At 41.2% G+C, this 25347-nt stretch overlaps 1 protein-coding gene across 2 annotated transcripts in view; it reads left to right on the forward strand.

Moving 5' to 3' along the window:
- The window catches only part of LOC126237108 (glutathione S-transferase D5-like), a 50163-nt gene that overhangs the window by 16337 nt on the left and 8479 nt on the right, over positions 1–25347 (forward strand). For both annotated transcript variants that reach the window (XM_049946921.1, XM_049946920.1), the window contains 3 exons: positions 23123–23275; positions 23732–23790; positions 24775–24913. In XM_049946921.1, coding sequence (XP_049802878.1) covers positions 23132–23275; positions 23732–23790; positions 24775–24913 — 342 coding nt within the window. In that variant the 5' untranslated portion in view covers positions 23123–23131. The remainder of the gene's footprint in view (positions 1–23122; positions 23276–23731; positions 23791–24774; positions 24914–25347) is intronic.

Here is a 25347-nt window from a genome sequence, read left to right on the forward strand (position 1 = left end):
TTTATATAACTTTCAGTTGTACACATTTAATAATTATGTAGTTAAATATAGCATTTAATAGCCTCGTGGAGCCTACTGCCTTGGGACAATTTTTGGGAATAGTTAGGGGCAACGCCATTGTTTTATGGTAGGTTTAAAGTGGCGGTGGCAATTAAGGGTACCTACATTTGATTTTCGTGTCTATTATTTCTCCACTTACAGCGCAGGCCCACGTTCGAAACGCACCACCGCTTAAAATTTGAATAAAAGTCACCATAACAGACATCCTGTCAGCCAACAGGCTTGCCAAAGAGGGAGGAAGGGCGGACAGAGTTTCAGGGCACGAATAATCAGCAACGACCAACGGCATGACGATGCAGAAGGCATGGAAACCACTGCGTCAAGACAAAGTGCATCCACAAGACTTGTGGCCTATAGTTAAAAATGTCATAATGATCTCTCCTTTGGCAAAAGATTCCGGGACTAGGCCTCCATTCATATCGCCGTGAGGGACTGCCAAGAGGGAGGTGACCATGAGGAAAAGGTTGAATAACCAACGAAAGGATAACGTTCTACGATACGGAGCGTGAAATGTAAGTAACTTGAACGCAGTAGGAAAGCCAGAAAATCTGAAAATGGAAATGCTAAGTCTCAATCTACATATAGTGGGGGTCAGTGAAGTGAAATGTAAAGAAGGCAAGGATTTCTGGTCAGGCAAGTTTAGGGTAAAATCAACAGTAGCAGAAAATGATGTAACTGGAGTAGGATTCTTTTTGAATAGGAAGGTAGCACAGACAGCGAATTCCCGCGAACAGTTCAGTGACAGAATTGTTCTAGTCAGAATTGACAAAGGTATGCATGCCATCGTACCAAGCCGAAGATGAAGAGATGAGAAAGTATATGCGAATACTGAAAGGGTAATTTAGTACGTAATGGGAGATGAAAATCTGGTAGTCATGGGGAAGTGGAACGCAGCTGTAGGGAAAGGAATAAAAGAAAGGGTTACAGGAGAATGTGGATGTGGTGCTGGGAATGAGAGAGGGGAGAGACTAATTTGTTCTCGAATATCTTTGAGCAAGTAATAGCGAATACTCTGTTCGAGAATCACAGTAGCGGGAGGCATATGCGGAAAAGGCGAGGAGGCACGGGAAGATTTCATGTAGATTTCATCGTGATAAGAGATTCCAGAATCAAATAATGGATTATGGGGGGTACCCAGGAGCAGATATTGACTCAGATCACAATTTAGTAGTGTTGAAGAATAGGCTGAAGGTTGAAAGAGCAGTCATTAAGAATCAATGGGACTTTTTGGGACACGGCAACAGATCGGAGCTTGAAGGTCATCTTAGGCTACATATATTGCGATAAGGAGTAGCACAGTAGGCAGTTAGGTTGAAGAGGAATAGACATCTTCAAAAAGGACAGTTACAAAACTTGGAGAGAAAAACATAGGTACAATGAAGATAACTGCAAAGGAACCGTGGGTAGCAGAAGAAATTGTTTAATTTCTCTATGAAAGAAGGAGGTGCAAGAATCATCAAGGAAATTCAGGAATTCAGAAATACAGAAATAGAGGTCATTCAGGAGTGAAATGATTAGGAATAGCAGGGAAACTAGGGCGAAATGGCTGCATGAAAAATGTGAAGAAACCGAAAAAAGTGATTTTCTCGAGACCTGACTCAGCATACAGAAGTGCGGGGAAGCTAAGACGAAATGGCTGCACAAAAAATGCAAAGAAATCGAAAAAGAAATGATCTTCAGAAGGACTGACTCAGCATATAGATGAAAGAATATTCGGTGAAATTAAAAGCAAGGGCGATAACATTAAGAGCGCGATTGGAATTCTACTATCAAATGCAAAGGACAGATCGGATAGGTGTAAAGGGTACACGACTATACTGAAAGCCTCTACGAGGTGGAAAACTTGTCTGATGACGTGATAGAAGAAGATACAGGAATCGATATAGAAAAAATAGGAGATCCGTATTAGAATAAGGATTTAAAAAAGCTCTGGAAGACTTAATTATTCGCGTTGGTGTGTAGAATGTATTACATTGGGGAACTACCGTTTGACTTCCGCAAAGAAACATCATTCACACTATTACGAAGACTGCAAAAGCCGACAACCGCGAGAATTACCGCGCAATCAGCTTAACAGTTAAACAGTTAAACAGAAGAATAGAAAAGAAAACTGAGGGTGTTTTAGATGACAACTAGTTTGACTTTAAAAAAAGGTAAAGGCACCAGAAAGTCTGTTCTGACGTTTCAGTTGAGAACAGAAGCTAAACTAAAGAGACATCAAGACATGTTCATAGGATTTGTACACCTGGAAGTAGATGTATATCGCAGGACCTGCCCCAGGCCTGGGGCTACTGGCATTGTCCATCTACTAATACCGATTCCCAACAACCCAGCAACCTGAGGGACATCCCAATTTAATTTATCTGTGAAATTTAACCGAATCTAATGACTAAAACGAAAAAATCAGAAGAGTTTTGTATTTTGACCTATTTTTAATGATAGGTTAAAACAGAATTCTTCAGATTTTTTATTATAATGAAAATAAAAAATCTCATACCTTTTAAAAAAGTTGTACTTCACAATAAAGGGGTTATATTTTTCAAAAATTCTACTAATATTTTTATTTTTTAACATGTAATAAAATTTTCGCGTTATAACCAAAAATTATAACTAATATGTTGGACCAATTTAAATTTGACAGAATATTGTTAATAACTCTGCCATGAATCAAACAAAACCGTGATCATTCGTGTTGCTCTTTTTTGTATCCATTCAATATCGTCTGTTACTCCTATCTGGTACAGTCCCACACACTTGACCAATATTCTGGGGTGGGTCGGAAGAGTGTAAAATGATTGCATTTCCCTATTATTCTACCAATGAACCGCAGTCTTCCCCCTGCTTTACCTACGACCGAGAATATTTGATCGTACTGTTTCATATTCCTACAGATTTCGTACGAATTAACTGATTCCATTTGTGACTCTTTGATATTAAGGTCACGGAGTCCTACGATGTTTCTGAACAGTTAAATTCAGTTAACAATCTTTTCACCACTTCAAAACTTTATCAAGATTCGACTGAATATTTGTAAAGAAGTTTTCAGATAATACTTCATTATAGATAACTGTATTATATGCGAAAAGTCTGAAGTTATCGTTAATATAGTTTGCTGGGTCATTAGTATACAACATGAACAGCAAGCATGGCAACTAACGTCATGTTTTACTTATTCTCCTAGCCCACGCCGATTCTTTTGGTAAATTAGCGTGTTATAGAATGCCTGACGGAGAATTCGGTATTTCCTTCTCACAAAAACGATGAATGCCAATGAAGCGGTTTGCTCTGTAGGTAGACCGTCTCACTTTTCACTAAAACCTGGTGATACGTTTAATAACGTCAATGACTTATAAGTGTGACTTTTGCAACTCCAGTTCGTAACATCAAAATTAACTGAATTACTTCTGTATTCCGAACACAAATAAGCGTTCAGTCCTTAGCGCAAACAAAATATCTTATCTTATGTAATATTATCGTTATTTTTCTTCACAATCTGTCTCATCGATAGCCCGCATCTCGTGGTCGTGCGGTAGCGTTCTCGCTTCCCACGCCCGGGTTCCCGGGTTCGATTCCCGGCGGGGTCAGGGATTTTCTCTGCCTCGTGATGGCTGGGTGTTGTGTGCTGTCCTTAGGTTAGTTAGGTTTAAGTAGTTCTAAGTTCTAGGGGACTTATGACCACAGCAGTTGAGTCCCATAGTGCTCAGAGCCATTTGAACCATTTTTTTTGTCTCATCGATAATCGTACAACTCCCACTTATCAATGCTTTATATTTTAGTTAAATACTCTTTTCTCAAATTACTTTAAGTAAAGAAACGATGTCTGTCATGTAAACTGTTGTTCTGTGTGTATGTGCGTTTGATCTGTTAGTGTACAGTGTTCAGAAGGAAGAGATTGAGAAATAACCTAATGTGTACCAGTAATTTCATTTTTTTTTTCTTTTTTTCAGTCATCAGTCTTCTGACTGGTTTACGAACTCCTCTCCTGTGCAAACATTTGTATCTCAGACTAGCAGTTATAGCCTACAATCTAAACTGTTTGCTACAGATTTTACCCTCTACAGCTCCCTCTAGTTCAAATGTTCAAATGTGTGTGAAATCTTATGGGACTTAACTGTCAAGGTCATCAGTCCTTAAGCTTACATACTACTTAACCTAAATTATCCTAAGGACAAACACACACACACCCATGGCCGAGGGCCGGGATCAGCCGCACTGTCCATGACTGCAGCGCCCTGACCGCTCGGCTAATCCCGCGCGGCGCTCCCTATAGTACCATGGAAGTTATTCCGCAATGTCTTAACAGGTCTCCTATAATCCTGTCCCTCCTACTTATATGTGTTTTCCATATGTTCCGATCCGCGCTGATTCTGCGGAGAACCTCCACATTCCTTACCTTATTAATCCATCTAATTTTCAACATTCATCTGCAGCCCTGTATCTCAAATGCTTCCACTCGCTTTTGTTCCGGTTCTCCTACAGCCCATGTCTCATTACCATGCAACGCTGTGCTACAAGTGTGCATTCACAGAAATTCCTTCCTCAAATTAAGGCCTATGTTTGATACCAGTAGATTTGTCTTGTCCAGGAACGCTCAGTGCTATTCTGCTATTTATGTCCTCCTTGTACCGTCCGTCATGGGTTATTTTGCTGCGTAGATAGCTGACTTCCTTAAATTCGCCTATTTCGTGATCACCAATTATGATGTTAAGTTTCTTGCAGTTCTCATTTCTGCTACTTGTCGTTATTTTCGTTTTTCTTCGATTTCCTCACAACTGATATTCTGCTTAGACTGTTAATTCCAGTCAGTACATCCTGCAGTTCTTTTTCATTTTCACTCAGAATAGCAATGTCTACAGCGAACCATATCACTGACATCCTTTCACCTTCAATTTTAATCCAACTCTGAACTTTTACTTTTTCCGTCATTGTTCCTTGGACATACATTGAGCAGTAGGAGGAAGGGACTGCACCTCTGCCTTACGCCATTTTTAAACTGAGCGCTTCGTTCGTGGTCTTCCAGTCCTATTGTCCCCCCTTCATTCTTATACATATTATGCCTTATCCGCCTTTCCCTACAGCTTACCCCACGTTTCTTCAGAATTTTGAACATCTTGCTCCTGTTTCGAGCGCAATTACCGGTCGACAAATCCTTTGAATGTGTATTGAATTTTCCGGTTCTTCCACAGTCCATGTCTCACTAGCGTACACTATGTGATCAAAATAATCCAGACATCCCCAAAAACATACGTTTCTCATATTAGGTGCTATATGCTGCCACCTACTGCCAGGTACTCCATATCAGCGACCTCAGTAGTCGTTATACACTGTGAGAGAGCAGAATGGGGCGCTCCCCAGAACTCATGGACTTCGTGAAGGGACACGTGCAGCACAAAAGCGTACAGGCCGACCTCGTCTGTTGACTGACAGAGACCGCCGACAGATGAAGAGGTTCGTAATGTGTAATGGCAGAAATCTGTTCAGACCATCACACAGGAATTCCAAACTGCATCATGATCTACTACAAGTACTACGACAGTTAGGCGGGAGGTGAGAAAACTTGGATTTCATGGACGAGCGCCTCCTCATAAGCCCCTCATCACTCTGGTAAATGCCAAACGACGCCTCGCTTGGTGTAAGGAGCGTAAACTTTGGACGATTGAATGGTGGAAAAACGTTGTGTGGAGTGACGAAACACGGTACACAATGAGGCGATCCGATGGCAGGGTGTGGGTATGGCGATGCCCAGTGAACGTCATCTGCCAGTGTGTGTAGTGCCAACAGTAAAATTCGGAGGTGGTTGTGTTATGGTGTGGTCGTGTTTTTTATGGAGGGGGCTTGCACCCGCTATTGTTTTGCGTGGCACTCTAACAGCACAGGCCTACATTGATGTTTTAAGCATATTCTTCCTTCCCATTGTTGAAGAGCAATTCGTGGATGGCGATTGCATCTTCCAACACGACCGAGCACCTGTTCATAATGCACGGCCTGTGGCGGAGTGGTTACACGACAGTAACATCCCTGTAATGGACTGGCCTGCACAGAGTCCTTATCTGAATCCGTGCCAGGCCTCACCGACCGACATCGATACCTCTCCTCAAGGCAGCACTCCGTGAAGAATGGGGTGCCATTCCCGAAGAAACCTTCCAGCACCTGATTCAACGTATGCCTCCGAGAATGGAAGCTGTCATCAAGGCTAAGGTTTAGCCAACACCATACTGAAGTCCAGCATTGCCGTTGGTGGGCGTCACAAACTTGTAAGTCATTTTCAGCCAGGTGTCCGGATACGTGTGACCACATAGTACACGATGCTGTGCTACAAACGTACATTCTGAGAACTTCTTATCCAAATTAAGGCCTGTGATTGATATGAGTAGACTCCTCTTCTCCAGGAATACCCTTTTTGTCAGTGGTAGTCTGCTTTTTAGGTCATGGGTTATTTTGCTGCCTACGTAGCTGAATTCCTTTGGGATCACCTATCCTGATATTAGTTAACATTTTCACTGTTATCATTTCTGCTACTTCTCATTATCTTCGTGTTTCTTCGATTTACTCTGAGTGCAAACTCTGCACTCATCAGACTGTTCATTCCATTCAACAGATCCTGTAAATCTTTTTCACCGTCACTGAGTGCCCTAAAAACCACGAAAGAGTCCGGAATTCAAAAGAATCCCTCCAAGCATAAGCTGTAGCATACTGAAACATGCACCTATGACAGCAACTTACCTGGCGAGTTTGGACTTTGACCGTAGTTTGAAGAAATTTTGAGTGTATCAAAAACTTTAAATGCATTTTCCCGAAAGTATTAAAGTATTAACTTTAGGTACAATTTTCTCAGACACTAGTACATATGTGTCAGTGAAACTTGTGACGAAGATTAATTATGTCACTTTCATTGAAACGCACTAGAATTATATCAGTCAAATAAAATGTTTGACAAATATAAATTCCAGCATTTTGGGTCACCTATCCTTTTTGGAATTTCTACTTTAGTAACAACGCCACTGCTATGTATTTAATACGCTTGGAAGCAAATATGACGAGGTAAGCATGTTTCAAATTTGGTTTGATTTGAACGAGTAGATTTATAGAGAAGTGTTCCAACGTTAGTATGGTCAACCATAGAGTATTCGCGCACGACCGGGTCCCCCAAAGCATTCTTCGATGGCACGAGCAGTTCGAAGGCACTGGTTGTATATTTAAGGTGAAGTCCTCAGTTCGCGACTGTGTGCTCATTCAACAAATATAACATGGTCAATAGAATTTTGCTCTTAACCTACAGAAGTCAACACGTTGTGTCCGTCAAGAGTTAGTCACTTGTGCCTGTCTGACGTTTGTGTTTCATACCATTCAAGATGCGGTGCTACAAGCATTTTATGATGGTAACAAACAGAAATGGCTACGAAGTCTTTCGCGACGTATTTCTTGAGTAAAAATCTCTCGGTGTACATGCCGCGTCAAATCAGGATAAAACTCCAAGCTTTCGACCACTACCTCCATGGTCGTCGTCAGGGCTAAAACTGACTGTCGTGAACTAGCGAGGTTCCCACTTTTATATGCAAAGGACGGCTTCTTATTGGCTGGAATACATCAGCGATATGGCGCGTAGTGAAGTAGTGCCCTCTACTTCCATAGATGTAGTTGTTATCCCGCGTTGCTTGCAGCGCCATCCCTTGAATCAGGAGGTAAAGTGCGAGAAGTTTTTCTCTGCGATTTTTCTTTATCCAGTGCACTCTTCCAAGTGTTGCTAAGTGCATAGCCGTTGTCTCTATTAAAGTTACTATCGCTAAGTCTAATTTCGACTGCTTCCCGGATCACAGAGTCCCAGTAATTCGATGTGTGGGCTATTACTCTGGTTTCTTCAAATAAAATCTTATGCTTGTTAAGCAGGCTATGTTCAGCTACCGCTGATTTTTCCAAATACCTGTATTTCAGGTGGCGTTGATGCTCGATGCAGCGGTCGGCAACGGTTCTTACAGACTGGCCCACGTAATTCTTGCCGCATTCGCAAGGAATAGTATAAATTCCCGGCACTCTTAAGCCGAGACTATCTTTGACTGGTCTCAACATTTCCTTAATTTTCCTAGGTGGTCGGAAAACTGGTTTTATTCCTTGCCTCTTCAGGACTCTGGCTATATTGCTCGTTGTAGCACCGCAAAAAGGAAGCCGCGCTATGTGTTGGTCCTCTTCTTGTATGTGGCCGGCATCGTGTCTTACTTTCTTGGACAATACTGATTTAATTTCACCGGCAGAATACCATTCCTCTTGAAAACAGTCGTCAAATGGTTAATCTCAGGACCGAGGTGGTCCTTGTCGGAAATAGTCCTGGCTCTGTGTACTAAAGTATTCAGCATAGCTCTCTTCTGAGACGGATGATGGAAGCTATGGCTATGCAGATATAAGTCTGTATGGGTTGGCTTCCTGTACACAGAATGGCCCAGTCGTCCATCCGGCTTTCGCTCTACCAACACATCTAAAAAGGTAACTTCCCTTCCTTCTCTACCTCCAATGTAAATTTTATGTTTGGATGTACACCATTCAGATGTTCGACGAACTGCTGCAGTGTGTCGCTGCCGTGTGGCCAGATTAAAAAAGTATCGTCGACGTATCTGTAGAAGCATGATGGGCGGAGGTGAGCACTGCTCGGGGCTCGTTCTTCGAAGTCCTCCATGAAAAAATTCGCTATTGCTGGTGACAGTGGCGAACCCATGGCTGTTCCATCCGTCATTTCATAATAATTTCCACTGTATAAAAAATAAGTGGTCGTCAAGGTATGCCGGAACAACTTCAAAATTTCTGAGGAGAAATGAGCAGCCAACAGTTGTAATGTGTCATCCACAGGTACTTTGGTGAACAGAGAAACCACGTCGAGGCTGACCATGATATCACTTGGGCCTATCTTCATCTGTTTTATGATATCAACAAACATTTTTGAATATTTAATATGATGTGGGCAGTGACCAACTATAGGCGCCAACAATTTAGTTAAGTGCTTTGCAAGCTTGTACGTAGGAGAGCCAATAGCGCTAACAATCGGTCTCAACGTCGAACATCTGAATGGTGTACATCCAAACATAAAATTTACATTGGAGGTAGAGAAGGAAGGGAAGTTACCTTTTTAGATGTGTTGGTAGAGCGAAAGCCGGATGGACGACTGGGCCATTCTGTGTACAGGAAGCCAACCCATACAGACTTATATCTGCATAGCCATAGCTTCCATCATCCGTCTCAGAAGAGAGCTATGCTGAATACTTTAGTACACAGAGCCAGGACTATTTCCGACAAGGACCACCTCGGTCCCGAGATTAACCATTTGACGACTGTTTTCAAGAGGAATGGTTATTCTGCCGGTGAAATTAAATCAGTATTGTCCAAGAAAGTAAGACACGATGCCGGCCACATACAAGAAGAGGACCAACACATAGCGCGGCTTCCTTTTTGCGGTGCTACAACGAGCAAGATAGCCAGAGTCCTGAAGAGGCAAGGAATAAAACCAGTTTTCCGACCACCTAGGAAAATTAAGGAAATGTTGAGACCAGTCAAAGATAGTCTCGGCTTAAGAGTGCCGGGAATTTATACTATTCCTTGCGAATGCGGCAAGAATTACGTGGGCCAGTCTGTAAGAACCGTTGCCGACCGCTGCATCGAGCATCAACGCCACCTGAAATACAGGTATTTGGAAAAATCAGCGGTGGCTGAACATAGCCTGCTTAACAAGCATAAGATTTTATTTGAAGAAACCAGAGTAATAGCCCACACATCGAATTACTGGGACTCTGTGATCCGGGAAGCAGTCGAAATTAGACTTAGCGATAGTAACTTTAATAGAGACAACGGCTATGCACTTAGCAACACTTGGAAGAGTGCACTGGATAAAGAAAAATCGCAGAGAAAAACTTCTCGCACTTTACCTCCTGATTCAAGGGATGGCGCTGCAAGCAACGCGGGATAACAACTACATCTATGGAAGTAGAGGGCACTACTTCACTACGCGCCATATCGCTGATGTATTCCAGCCAATAAGAAGCCGTACTTTGCATATAAAAGTGGGAACCTCGCTAGTTCACGACAGTCAGTTTTAGCCCTGACGACGACCATGGAGGTAGTGGTCGAAAGCTTGGAGTTTTATCCTGATTTGACGCGGCATGTACACCGAGAGATTTTTACCCACAAACAGAAATGTTAATATTTTTGTGAACTGATTTTTTGCGTGCATTTGAATGGAAACAATTTAACTTTAGCGTTCACTGCAGAGGATACAATCCATTAAAGTGAAAAAGTGAACCGCCATGCAGAAATAAGGGTTACACAGCAGCCACATAATGTAGCCGAAAATGAGGTTTTGAGTATTTTGTGACGGTTCCTCATAAAATACTTACAGTCTACAAGGAGTAACGTGATAAGCCGTTTACACAGGATGGAAGGATAAGAAAGCGTGAGGGGGCAACCGAGAGTAGTAATGTCATTTGTTGTTTGAATACATTTATCCAAATAACAAAAAATAATATTAAACACAGTAATGATCAGACATTCTCTTAACAAACAACAACCAAAGGAAAAATACGTCAAAATTTATAGCAGAGATAAACACACACTAAAGAACAGTAGCATTTCACATTAAGGAAATGGTAAAAACGATGCCTCGAAGCCTGTTCCGACATTGAGTCTGCACTCGACCAAACTATGCTGCTAATCACAGGAAACTGCTACAAATTATAGTACAATCACTGATTTCATAAAAGGCAACAAGTTATTTCATACTAACATTAACAGTTCCTTATACCACGAAAAGAAGCGAATATACTGTTAAAGCAGAATATTCCCTATTATTTCTAAAAAAAATTGAAGTAAATAACACTGAAGTGTACCTCTAGAGGATACACGGAGAAAGAAGTACATTGGCAGGTGAGGCTAAAGCCAGGTAAAAGAAACACCTTCAAATAAACCATGAATCCCTAATCGTTGAGAGAAATTTGGTACAATACAGTTACTTAAATTAAAACTCTAAAAAGGAAGATCTAGTGAGGAAAAGGGTACAGTTTTGAAGAAGAATGCAGAGCGTAAAATACAAAAGAGACCTTAAGTTTGTCGTTGCAACAGACGGCCTGAATTACTGTGCTTCCGCCAGTTTCCCGCAGCACGAGACACGTTAACAAACAACAAGGTGGCCCGTAACATCAACAGGTGCCCGCGCCCATGAGGCGTAGAGAAGACGGCTGCAAGTTCAGGCAAGTTAGTGTTTTTAACGCGGTTTAACAATTATAAATAGAGCCCTTACAAGAACATACCAAAGAGTAGCAACTTATCTTTAGCTCTCGTTACAATGATCTCTATTCAAGGAAAAGAGAACATAAGAATTAAAGGCAGCCTCAACCTTTAATCAACTGGATAGTCACAACTATAATCAGAGGCTCAGCGACAAATGCAACCGAAAAATATCAGGCCACCAAGCCGTTTGTTGGCGTATATTACAATAAGGCAAGAGGGAACGAGCTTACATTTACAGAACTGGAACTAAACAGATTCTCACCCCCATTAGCTGCTTATGCAACGCTTTAAGCAAGGAAATCTATAAAACATCTCGCATTGTATTAGACGTGTTGTTGTGATTTTCAGTCCTGAGACTGGTTTGATGCAGCTCTCCACGCTGCTCTATCCTGTGCAAGCCTCTTCATCTCTGAACAAGTACTGCAACCTACAGCGTTCTGAATCTGCTTACTGTATTCCTCACTTGGTCTCCCTCTATGATTTTTGCCCCCCCCCCTCCCCGCCCCGTATGCTTCCTTCCAGTACTAGATTGGTGATCCCTTTGGGCCTTCTTCTAGTCGGGTTGTACCACAAGTTTCTCTTCTCCTCATTTCTATTCAGTGTCTACTAATTAGTGATGTGTTCGACACGTCTAATCTTCAGCATTATTCTGTAGCACCACATTTCAGAAGCTTCTATTCTCGTCTTTTCTTCACTGTTCATCGTTCATGTTTCACTTCCATACATGGCTACACCCCATAAAAATATTTTCAGAAAGAAATTCCTGACACATTTATACAAATTTCTCTTCTTCAGAGACGCTTTTTTGCCATTCCCAGTATACAGTTTATATCCTCCCTACTTCGGCCGTTATCAGTTATTTTGCTGCCCAAATAGCAAAACTCGTCAACTAGTTAAGTGTCTCGTTTTATAATGTCATTTCCTCAGCATCACCTGGTTTAATTCGATTACATTCCATTATCCTCCTTTTGCTTTTGTTCATGTTCATTCCAAGCTGTTCCAAGTCCGTTGCTGTCTCTGACAAAATTACGTCATCGACAAACCTCAAGGTTTTTATTGCTTCTTCCTGGACATCATTTCCTACTCCAAATTTTTATTTTGTTTGCTTTACTACTTTCTCGGTGTACAGGCTGAATAACGTCGGGTATAGGCGACAACCCTATCTCACTCTCTTCTCAACCACTGCTTCCCTTTCGTGCCCATCGATTCTTACGACTGCATTCTGGTTTTTGTTAAAATTGTAAGTAGCCTTTTGCTCCCTGTATTTTACCACGGCCACCTTTAGAATTTGAAAAAGAGTATTTCATTCCACATTGTCAAAAGCTTTCTGTAAGTCTACAAATGCTGCAGACGTAGGTTTGCCTTTCCTTAATCTATCTTCTAAGATAAGTCGTGGGGTCCGTATTGCCTCGCGTGTTCCTACATTTCTCCGGAATCGAAACTTATTTACCCCGAGGTCAGGTTCTACCAGTTTTTCCATTCTTCTGTAAAGGATTCTTGTCAGTATTTCGTAAAGGTGACTTATTAAACTGATAGTTTGGTAATTTCACACCTGGCATCACCTGATTTCTTTGGAATTATAATTATTATATTCTTCTTGAAGCCCGAGGGTATTACGCCTGTCTCATACATATTGCTCACAAAATGGAAGAGTTTTGTCCTGACTGGTTCACCCAAGACAATCGGTAGTTCCAATGGAAAACTGTCTACTCCCGGGGCCTTGTTTCGACTTAGGTCTTTCAGTGCTCTGTCAAATTCTTTTCGTAGTATCATATCTCCCATTTCATCTTCATCTACGCCCTCTTCCATTTGCATAATACTGAACTCAAAAACATCGCCCTTTTATAGACCCTGTACATACTCCTTCCACCTTTCGGCTTTCTCTTATTTTCTTAGGACTCGTTTTCCATCTGAGCTCTTGATATTCATACAGGTAGTTCCCTTTTCTCCAAATGTCTCTTCAATTTTCCTGTAGGCAGTATTTATCTTACCCTAGTGATACATGGTTCTTCTTCCTTACATTTGTCCTCTAGCTATTCCTGCTAAGCTATTTTGCACTTCCTGTTGATGCCATTTTTTTAGACATTTGTATTCTCTTTCGCCTTCTTCATTTATTGTATTTGTATATTTTCTCCTTTCATCAATTAAATTCCATATCTGTGGTGTTACCCAAGGACTTCTACTAGCCCCCATCCTTCTACCTACTTGATTATCTGCTGTCTTCACTATTTCATCTCTCAAACCTACGCCTTCTTCTTCTACTGTACTCCTTTCCTCTATTCTTGTCAGTCGTTACCTAACGCTTCCTCTCAGTCTCTACAACTTCTGGATCCTTCAGTTTATCGAGGTCCCATTTCCTTAAGTTTCTGCCTTTTTGCAGTTTCTTCAGTTTTAATTTGTATATTAGACATACAAAGTTTAAATTCTTTCCCTCACAAATAAAAAGCTAAAACGAAAACTGCTACAGTAACCAGCAGCAGAAAATACAACTAGTAAATTTAATTGACCTTAGACTCAGGTGTTCATATGGCTAATTAAACAATTCAGTTCAATCAGAATTTCACGTAGCCCTCCGTAAGAAAACTTTGATCCTGTTACAGCATAAAATTTTTTAATGGATACTGACGTACTAAACTTCATTTAACAACATTGTTATTTTTAAAAAAAGTTGGCCTTCACCATTTAAATAAAACAGGATGACCTCAAAGTAATCACCAATACAACAGAAGGATAAATATCATTAGTTAAATAACTACCTTCGGCCACTGTAACTGGACTAAGCGACCAAATTGCACATGCCATAAATAACGCAGAAAACGACCCTTAGAGAGGCGCTGAAAGGCACAAATACACAATTAATAAAAAATACCAATAAATAAAAAAGGGGCTGAATCAGTAATCACATTAAATTCAGTCCTTCAGGAAGCCACCAAGACAAGGCAAAGACTTTGCCACGGCTCATAGCGTATCTGTACATATTGGAATGGAAAATGAAACTGTTTTTTCCTACCACTTGGGGGGGGGGGGGGGGACATTTAGCATTTATGATCAGCACTCCCCCCGACGCTCTGAAACCTGGGTCAGGATCTTTTAGAAAAGAATATATCTTCAGATCTCACGATATGAGTATTTACTTATGGGGGTTGATGAAATACTACGTACCAGTATACGAGTCCCCCAAAATATCTGGGTGAACTGTGACACCACATAGCATCATCAGGGAATGCGGTAACTCTGTATGTGGCATCGTGTATTGATGCCTCCCATGCGTGCGTTGTGAAGTTGGTAACGAAACTGCAGTTTTCCGTCTGACGCCGATAGCGGTCTCGCGAGATCTTGTGGACCCAGTGATGTGTGCCACGCCTCCAGCATCTCGGTATCACGAGTGATCTCTGCCGCTGCACTATTGGACGGCCAGCGGCTGCCAACCAACCCACTTGCTCTTGCACTTGGAGCCTCATCACTATAACACCATCGTTCATACACAGTAAATCGAGCCTGATACTAGCTGGTATTGTATAAGTTGGACTAATTCTTGCTGTATTATTTGTAATAAGTCTTTGTACCAAATTCTGTATCCTCAGGTGATCTCTTCCGGATAAATATTGATAGTTCAGATATTTACCTCAAATGAATCTCAACAAAACGTATTGTGATGTATTCTCGGTAAAGAAGTAAAGGGTTAAAGCATTGTTGGCCGAGAAACCCCAGGAGGTAAGACCAACCGCCTGGCTGGAACGGGTTCTCTTCGCCATGCACGGTGGTCCTTTTCCTCGCTGATATGAAAAATGTGTCAGAGGTATCTGATCAGAAGTATTCAGCCACGCTTATGTAATGTGGAATTGACCACTAGATGTCGCGAGAGGCGGAAGGACATTGTGTTGTCAACAGAGAAGCAGTAACGACCGAATGAATTGGAGAGCTCAGTGACCTGGAAGGTCGACAAGTCGCTGGATGTCAGCTGAGCAACAGATTCATCAAAATCTGAACCATTCGGTTATTGATGATGCTATTTCAAAGTGAAAACATGAAGGAACAACCACAGCTAACTACCAACAGTCCGGGTATCACAATTACTTTGCGTAGCGAGTTAAATAGAATGGGGTCTGACGGTCAAGCACCTTCTCAGAGGCCGGCCGGAGTGGCCGGGCGGGTCTAGGCGCTACAGCCCTGAACCGCGCGACCGCTACGGTCGCAGGTTCGAATCTGTCTCGGGCATGGATGTGTGTGATGTCCTTAGGTCAGTTAGGTTTAAGTATTTCTAAGTTCTAGAGGACTGATGACCTCAGAAGTTAAGTCCCATAGTGCTCAGAGCCATTTGAACCATTTTGTAACCACCTCCTCAGAAACCACAAATTTCTGCAAATGCTAAGCGACACCTGAGTTGGCGTGCCACTGGACAGCCGATGACTGGAAACGAGTGAGACAAATGATGAATCAAGCTATAGCCTATGGCAGTATGATGGAACAGTTAACATTAACAGCCGTCAGGATTAGTGCCAACATTGAATCTCGGAGGAGGTGTTGGTATGTTGTGAGGGTGATTTTCGTGCATTTTTGCGGTTAGGAAAACAGTAAATGCGGAAGGACATAATCACGTTTCACACCATTGTTTACAGCTTCCCACTAGATCAACATTTCGGGGTATGATAACGTACCATGTTACAGCGAACCATCTGTGAGACAATGGTCTGTGGCCAATTTTTCTTTCTTTCTTCCTTTGTATTCCTTTTTTTCTTTTGAATCAACAGTCTTCTGACTGGTTTGATGCGACCCGCCAGAAATTGCTCTACTGAGCTAACCTTTGTATCTCAGAGTAGTAATCGTACACTACATACCACCCTACCTCCTCAATTATTTGGTGGATATAATTCACTCACTGTCTTCCTCTACAGTTTTTATTCTGGAAAGCTCCTTCTAGCACTATGGAAGTTATCTCCTGGATATTTAGCAGATGTCCTATCGTTTTGTTCCTTCTTCTTGTCATTGTTTTCCATATGTATCTTTCGTCGCCGATTCTACACAGAGCCTTCTCATTCCTTATTTTATTAGTCCACATAATTTTCAACATTCTTCTGCACCACAACATATCAAAGACTTCGATTCTATTCTGCTCTGATTTTCCCACAGTCTATGTCTGACAACCATACAATGCCGTGCTCCAAACATAAATTTTCAGAAATTTCTGCCGCAAGTAAAGACCTACCTTTGGTACTAGCAGACTTTTCTTGGCCAGGAATGCGTATTTACCAGTGATAGTCTGCTTTTATGTCCTTGCTCCATCCGCTATACTTTACTTTGCGGCCTAGGTAGCATAATTCCATAACTTCGTCTTCTTCGAGATCGCAGTTGTAATGTTGGGGTCTCGGTGTTCTCAATTCTGCTACTTCTCATTACTTTGGTCTTCCATCGACTTACTCTCAGTCCATATTCTGTACTCATCAGATTGTTCATTCCGTTCAACTTAACCTGAAATCCTTCTTCACTTTCACTGAGGATAGCAATGTCACCCTTTCACCCTGAATTAATCACACTGTTGAGCCTTTCTTCATCCCATACCTGAGCCTTTCTTTTATTTCTTTCGTTGCTTCTTCGATGTACGGACTGAGCAGTAGGGAAAAAGACTACATCCCTATTTTTTTCCACAGTCTTCTGACTGGCCACGAATTCCTCTCCTGTGCTAACCTCTTCATCTCAGAGTAGCACTTGCAACCTACGTCCTCTATTATTTGTTACTGGATGTATTCCAATCTCTGTCTTCCTCTACAGTTTTTGCCCTCTAGTACCATAGAAGTCATTCCCTCATATCTTAACAGATGTCCTATCATCCTGTCCCTTCTGCTTATCAGTTTTTCCACATGTTCCTTTCCTCTCCGATTCTGCGCAGAACCTCCTCATTCCTTACCTTATCAGTCCACCTAACTTTCATCATTCGTCTGTAGCGCCACATCTCAAATGCTTCGATTCTCTTCTGTTCCGGGTTTCCCACAGCCCATGTTTCACTACCATGCAATGCTGTTTCTCCAGAAGTACATTCTCAGAAATTTCTTCCTCAAATTAAGGCCAATATTTGATATTAGTAGACTTGTCTTGGCCAGGAATGCCCTTTTTGCCATTGCTAGTCCTTTCTCCGTCCGCCATTGTGTATTTCACTGCCTAAGTAGCAGAGTTCCTTACCTTCATCTACTTCGTCAATCCTGACGTTAAGCTTCTCGTGCTCTCATTTCTACTATTTCTCATTACTTTCGTCTTTCTTCGATTTACTCTCAATTCATACTCTGTACTCATTAGACTGTTCATTCCATTAAGCAGATCATGTAATTCTTCTCCACTTTCACTCAGTATAGCAATGTCATCAGCGAATCGTTTGATTGATATCCTTTCACCTTGAATTTGTATTCCTCTCCTGAACCTTTCTTTTATATCCACCATTGCTTTCTCGATGTACAGATTGAACTGCAGGGGCGAAAGTCTACATCCTTGTCGTACACCCTTTTTAATGCGAGCACTTCGTTCTTGCTCGTCCACTCTTATTATTCCCTCTTGACTGTTGTACGTATTGTATGTGACCCGTCTCTCCTTTTAGCTTACCCCTACTTTTCTCAGAATTTCGAACACCTTGCAACATTTTACATTGTAGATCGCTTTATCCAGTTCGACAAATCCTATGAACGTGTCTTGATTTTCCTTTAGTCGTGCTTCCATTATTAATTGCAACGTCAGAGTTGCCTCTCTCGTGCCTTTACCTTTACTAAAGCTAAACTGATCGTCATCTAGCGCGGTCTCAATTTTACTTTCCATTCTTCTGTATATTATTCTTGGAAGTAACTTGGATGCATGAGCTGTTAAGCTGATTCTGCGAGAGTTCTCCCAATTGTCAGCTCTTGCCGTCGTCGGAATTGTGTGGATGATGCTTTTCCGAAGTTCAGATGGTATGTCGCCAGACTCATACAATCTACACATCAACGTGAATAGTCGTTTTGTAACCACTCCCCCAATTATTTTAGAAATTCTGATGGAATTTTATCCATTCCTTCTGCCTTATTTGATCTTAAGTCCTCCACAGCTCTTTTAAATTCTGATTCTAATACTGGATACCCTATGGACTCCTGTTTCTTCTTCTATCACATCAGACAAATCTTCCCACTCATAGAGGCTTTCAATATATTGTTTCCACCTATCCGCTGTCTCCTCTGCCTTTAACAGTGGAATTCCCGTTCCACTCTTAATGTTATCATACTTGCTTTTAATGTCACTGAAGGTTGTTTTAACTTTCCTATATGCTGAGTCTGTCTTTCCGACAATCATTTCTTTTTCGACGTCATCATATTTTTCCTGCTGCCATTTCGTCTTAGCTTCCCTGCACTTCCTATTTATTTCATTCCTCATCGACTTGCATTTCTGTATTCCTCAGTTTCCCGGAACGTTTTTGTACTTCCTTCTTTCATTGATCAGTTGAATTATATCTTCTGTTATCCATGGTTTCTTCGCAGTTACATTCTTTGTACCTATGTTTTCCTTCCCAACTTCTGTGATGGCCCTTTTTATAGATGTCCATTCCTCTTCAACTGTACTGCTTACTGAGCTATTCCTTACTGCTGTATCTATCGCCTTAGAGAACTTCAAGCGTATCTCGTCATCCCTTAGGACTTCCGTATCCCAATTCTTTGCGTATTGATTCTTCTTGACTAATGTCGTAAACTTCAGCCTACTCTTCATCATTACTATATTGTGATTTGAATCTGTATCTGCTCCTGGGCACACCTTACAATCCAGTATCTGATTTCGGATTCTCTGTCTGCCTAAGATGTAATCTAACTGAAATCTTCCAGTATCACACGGCCTTTTCCAAGTATACTTCCACCTCTTGCATTTCTTGAACAGAGTATTCGCTATTTCTAGCTGAAACTTGTTACAGGACTCAATTAGTCTTTCTCATCTCTCATTCCTTGTCCCAAGCCCATATTCTCCTGTAACCTTTTCTCCTACTCCTTCCCCTACAACTGAACTCCAGTCCCCCATGACCATTAGATTTTCATCTCCCTTTACGTACTGTATTACCCTCGCAATATCCTCATACACTTTCTCGATCTCTACATCTTCAGCTTCCGACGTCGGTGTACACCTGAACTATTGTTGTCGGTGTTGGTTTGCTGTCGATTCTGATAAGAACAACCCTGTCACTGAACTGTTCACAGTTGCGTTCTCTCTGCCCTACCTTCCTATTCATAACGAATCCTACTCCCGTTATATCAATTTCTGCTTCTGTTGATATTACCCTATACTCATCTGACCAGAAATCCTTGTCTTCTGTCCACTTCACTTCACTGACCCCTACTATATCTAGATTGAGTCTTTGTATTGCACTTTTCAGATTTTCTAATTTCCCTACAACGTTCAACTTCTGACATTCCACGCCACGACTCGTAGATTGTTATTATTTCATTGATTATTCAATCTTTTCCTCATGGTAACCTCCCCCTTGGCAGTACCCTCCTGGAGATCCGAATGGGGGCCTATTCCGGAATCTTTTTTTCAATGGAGAGACTATCATGATACTTCTTAAATTACAAAAATGGTTCAAATGGCTCTGAGCACTATGGGACTTAACTTCCGAGGTCATCAGTCCCCTAGAGCTTAGAACTACTTAAACCTAACTAACCAAAGGACATTACACACATCAATGCCCGAGGCAGGATCCGAACCTGCGACCGTAGCGGTCGCGCAGTTCCAAACTGTGGCGCCTAGAACCGCTCGGCCACTCCAGCCGGCCTTAAATTACAGGCCACATGTCCTGTGGATACACGTTACGTGTCTTTAATGCAGTGGTTTCCATTGCCTTCTGAATCGTCATACCGTTGACCATTGCTGATTGTTCCACCTTTCGGTGCAGTTTCCCACCCCTAGGACAAGAGAGTTCCCTGAACATCCGTCCGCTCCTCCGCCGTCTTTGACAAGGCCGTTAGCAGAATGAGGGTGACTTATTATGCCGGAAGTCTTCGGCCACCAATGCCGATTATTAATCAAAATTTAAGCAGCAACGGAATTCGAACCCGGGACCTAAAACGTTTTCATTATGAATCAATGAATCTATCCCTAGACCACGGGTGCAAACCCCTATACACTTTTTGATCCGAGCACTTGTTTTTCGTCTTCCATTCCTTTGTTCCCTCTTGGTTCTAGTGCATATTTTATATCGCCCTGATTTCCTATATCTTACCACTATTTTTCTTAAAATTTCGAATATCCTGCACTATTTTACATTGTCAAGCGCTTTTTCGAGGTCTACAAACCCATGAACTTTTCTTGATTTTTCTTCAGTATTGCTTCGATTATCAGTCGCAACGTCAGAACTGCCTTTCTGGTGCCTTTACCTTTTGTACAGCCATCTGATCGTCATCTAAAACATCCTCAATTTTCTCCTCCATTCTTCTTTACATTATTCTTGTCAACATGGATGCATGAACTGTTAAGCTGATTACGCGATAATTCTCGAATTTAGCAGCTTTTACTATTTTCGGAATTATGTGCAGAACGTTTCCTGATGGTAGTTCGCTTAATCTCACATATTCTACACACCAACGTTAACAGCCGTTGTTTTGCAACGTCCCCCAATGATTTTAGATATTCCGACTGAATATTATCTATCCCTTCTTCCGTACTTGATCTTATGTCTTCCTTATCTCTTTTAAATTCCTGTTTCTAATATTGGATCCCCTATCTCTTCTATATCGACTCCTGTTTTTTCTCCTGTTATGTTGTCAGAGAAGTGTTCCCCCTCAAAGAGGCCTTCAGTGTACTCTTTCCACCTGTCTGCTCTCTCCTCTGCATTTAACTATGAAATTCCCATTGTTCTCTAAATGCTTCCACCCTTGCTTTTAATATTTCTGTACTTCCTTTCTTCATCGATCAGCTGAAGTATTTCAGCTGTTATCCATAGTTTCTTCGGTTACCACCTGCTCTGATGGCCAGTATACAAGAACGGGGTGCTCAGAGTCCACCAGAAATGCTGCGAGCTACTGTAGAGCACGTCATTTTACAGACGCAGCTTCTCATCGTCTCCGGTGCTTATAATAAAGAAAGTGTGTCAGCGGCGGTTAATAATAAGATCAACATTATGCCTTTCTGATTTGTTTGAACTTTTGTGCCCAAATCCCGTTCCTAATCCATTACATATGGAAACATTTATGTACATCTTTTTTCCATTCATAGAGCCAGATTTGCACCTGAAACTAATTTTCGAATTGGTTCCGCATTAATGCATTAGACTGTCAACCCAGTTTCGCTGCCATACTATAATTACAGCCCACGCTGTACCTCTGTGAGTAGCAGCACTTTAATTATAACCACCAGGTGCATGAATTGACCAATTCATATACATATACTGTACCAGTATGATAACCTCGTGACTTCACTCGCGAATTGTAGGTAACAGTGAAAACAAAATACGGTTCCATTAACCGTTTGAATGTATCACCAATTTGATCTGTAGCACATCGACACCATTAGAATATCGTTATACAGGGTGTTAGAAAAAGGTACGGCCCAACTTTCAGGAAACATTCCTCACACACAAAGAAAGAAAATTTGTTATGTGGACATTTGTCCGGAAACGCTTACTTTCTATGTTAGAGCTCATTTTATTACTTCTCTTCAAATCACATTAATCATGGAATGGAAACACACAGCAACAGAACGTACCAGCGCGACTTCAAACACTTTGTTACAGGAAATGTTCAAAATGTCCTCCCTTAGCGAGGATACATGCATCCACCCTCCGTCGCATGGAATCCCTGATGCGCTGATGCAGACCTGGAGAATGGCGTATTGTATCACAGCCGTCCACAATACGAGCACGAAGAGTCTCTACATTTGGTACGGGGGTTGCGTAGACAAGAGCTTCCAAATGCCCCCAACGATGAAACTCAAGAGGGTTGAGGTCAGGAGAGCGTGGAGATCATGGAATTGGTCCGCCTCTACTAATCCATCGGTCACCGAATCTGTTGTTGAGAAGCGTACGAACACTTCGACTGAAATGTGCAGGAGCTCCATCGTGCATGTACCACATGTTGTGTCGTACTTGTAAAGGCATATGTTCTAGCAGCACACGTAGAGTATTCCGTATGAAATCATGATAACGTGCTCCATTGAGCGTAGGTGGAAGAACAAACTAAAATGAGCTCTAACATGGAAATTAAGCGTTTTCGGGCACATGTCCACATAACATCTTTTCTTTATTTGTGTGTGAGGAATGTTTCCTGAAAGTTTGGTCGTACCTTTTTGTAACACCCTGTATGTTTGTTTTCTTTATATCACGCTTCAGGGGACACTATATAAATAGTAAAGCAAAGTAAATTTGTACGGCATGATTGGCTGGGAGGCCCTCGTGAGGACTGTTCAATCGCCTATTTGCAAGCACTTTCAACTGGACACCAGTTCGTGACTCGTGCGTGCTTAATCTACCGGGGGAAGGAGAACCCACTGTTCAACACGGAATCCGAACCACGTTTCGTTCTTGGCTTGCCTTCATATCAGTGAGAGACGGATGCTGGCGTAAAGGCAGACTGCAAATATCTGTTTTTCTACAGGTATTCGATCCCGCGACCACTCGGTTTTCAGTCACGCTTGGTATCACAAGACGACCAGGCCGGATATGCAAACAATTGCAGTACAATTACATACAAACCTTCACAGTAATTTATGTTCTCCCTTGAAACTAAACAGAATAAATGCAAAACGTGAAATGAGTGATGGCTCCTCGTAAAAGGTTTCCGTAAGTATCTGTTATATTTTGCAGAAGACAACAATGGCACCTCTGATTTTGTACAACCATGATGCCAGCCCTCCGTGTTGCCTTGTACGCATCGTCGCTGATGAGATTGGAGTTGACCTCGAGAAAGTTCTTGTGGTCGATATAGAAAAGGAAATGGGCACTCCAGAGAGGCTGCAGGTATGTTAACTACAGACCGCTATCACTTCATATGAATGTCCCTGAAAGCCCCAAAAAAACAAGCAATCAGTATAAAACTCTGTTTACGTAAAATAGATAGTCTTATTATTGAACATCAACCCCCCCCCCCCCCAAAAAAAAAAAAACAAAAAAAAAAAAAAACGAGAGGACGTTGTAATACAACATAATTTTTTTCACAACTGAATCTTCGTTTACGGATAGGCTTAAATTTAAAAATGTGTAAAATTCACATAAATTCTTAAGAACTTATAGTTTTACGGTGTTACAGGACAGTCATGCAGAAAACTAAATAAGTTAATGATAGCTGATAATGTTATTGCAATTTACGGATACAGTCAAATTTCGATATAATGAGACCTTGGTTTCACTGATATAAGGAAAATCTAAAGTTGCACGATTCTCAGTATTTCACTAACGAACCATATTTTGTTCCAGATAAACCCACAGCGAACGATTCCAGCACTTGTCGACAATGGTTTGAATATTGCAGAAAGGTTGGTATGAGTGGACAAATACGACAAGAGCGAATAACTGAGACATGTTAGAGTTGAATGAAACTTGGAGATAAGTTGAAACTATGTTCCAGGCAGGGATTCGAACCACAGGCTCTCGATTCAAACTGGTAATTTGCTCCAGTTCTACTCCAAACCTTTCAAATTTCCCGAACAACACAAAATTTTAGATTTCGCAACCCACCATATCTTCAGCATAGAGCAATTTTGTTATTAATTAAAATACATCCTAGATAAAGCACATATCCTGTTCAATGTGATGAAGAATAAAGACCAGTAGTTCATACTTCTCCTGAGAAAAAATCCTAGAGGAAGAAAAATAAAGAGGTACTTTGTCTCGGCTTCGTAGGCTCTTAGTGAACCTCCTTTTCTCACAGAATAATGACGAAGTACCAACTTATAACTAACTTCTGCAACAGATCGTGAAATATGAAATTGATCTAAACGTTTCTAGCTGTTAATGTCATTTAAATATGTAACGAGAAAATTTATCATACTGCTATTAAATATGTTTGATTTGCGGATTAGATTCGGAGCATTGTGGCTTAATTTTCTTTGCAAACTGTTCGTTAGGGATTGTATCAACAAATGCCAGGTCAAAGCATTTTCTCGTCGCCTGTAATGTCTATCTCTAGTAATTTGGAATTAATTATCAATATTTCATCCTTTCATTTTTATCATGTGACATGTTTTGTGGGTCGATAGAATCTTTTTGGTAATTACTGTCGGTACAATAATCTGTTCACTATTTGTACAGTTCCAAATGCAAATGGGTTGTTTGCAACGTAGTTGGAGCTGTGATGTTTCGTAACTTACCTGTAAAATACACATATTCAGTAGCTGCATAGTGACACTTTTTCTCTTATTGCATCGGTATCAGGCGCAGCCCATTCCGTTTAAAAGTCGGAAGAATATTGTTTATAATGGACTTTCCTTCAGTGAAATTTATTCTTATTTCTTTTTCAGCCGAGCGATTGTAACATACCTCGTATCAAAATATGCAAAGGACGATTCTCTGTATCCAAAAGATCTAGAGAAACGTGTCCTCGTAGACCAGAGGCTGTATTTTGATCAAGATTTCTACAATGGAATTATGAAAGTTATTGTAAGTATGACATTCTACATTATTTACATTATTTATGAGCCTCAGAATTACAAAAGTAGCTGACATTAGTGTATCGAGATTTTCGTGTAAAATTAGATGTATATAATAAAATTTTGGAGTGCTCGTGAGCCTGTAGAATACGTGAAAATATTTGCTGAATTTTATGTTGTAGTTTTTCTGAGTTCTCGACCCAAAGTGTCATAGGATGTTTCAATATCGTCTTCTCATTGTTTATCAATAACTCAGAAATTTTATAAGGAAGGAGCTATGGAGTACACAATAGTTTGCCATTAATAACCAGATAGACTCAAATTAGAAATAGAGTGATACGTCAATCAGCGTCGAAGTAAACATTCAAAGAGAGCAGACTGCGGCTGAAACGGCAGGTCGGTTTCCCTCAGATTCAGCTGTTCAGTCTGATAAATATGAGATAC

This window comes from Schistocerca nitens, chromosome 2 (assembly GCF_023898315.1).
Source record: "Schistocerca nitens isolate TAMUIC-IGC-003100 chromosome 2, iqSchNite1.1, whole genome shotgun sequence".
In the NCBI taxonomy this organism is placed as follows: domain Eukaryota; kingdom Metazoa; phylum Arthropoda; class Insecta; order Orthoptera; family Acrididae; genus Schistocerca; species Schistocerca nitens.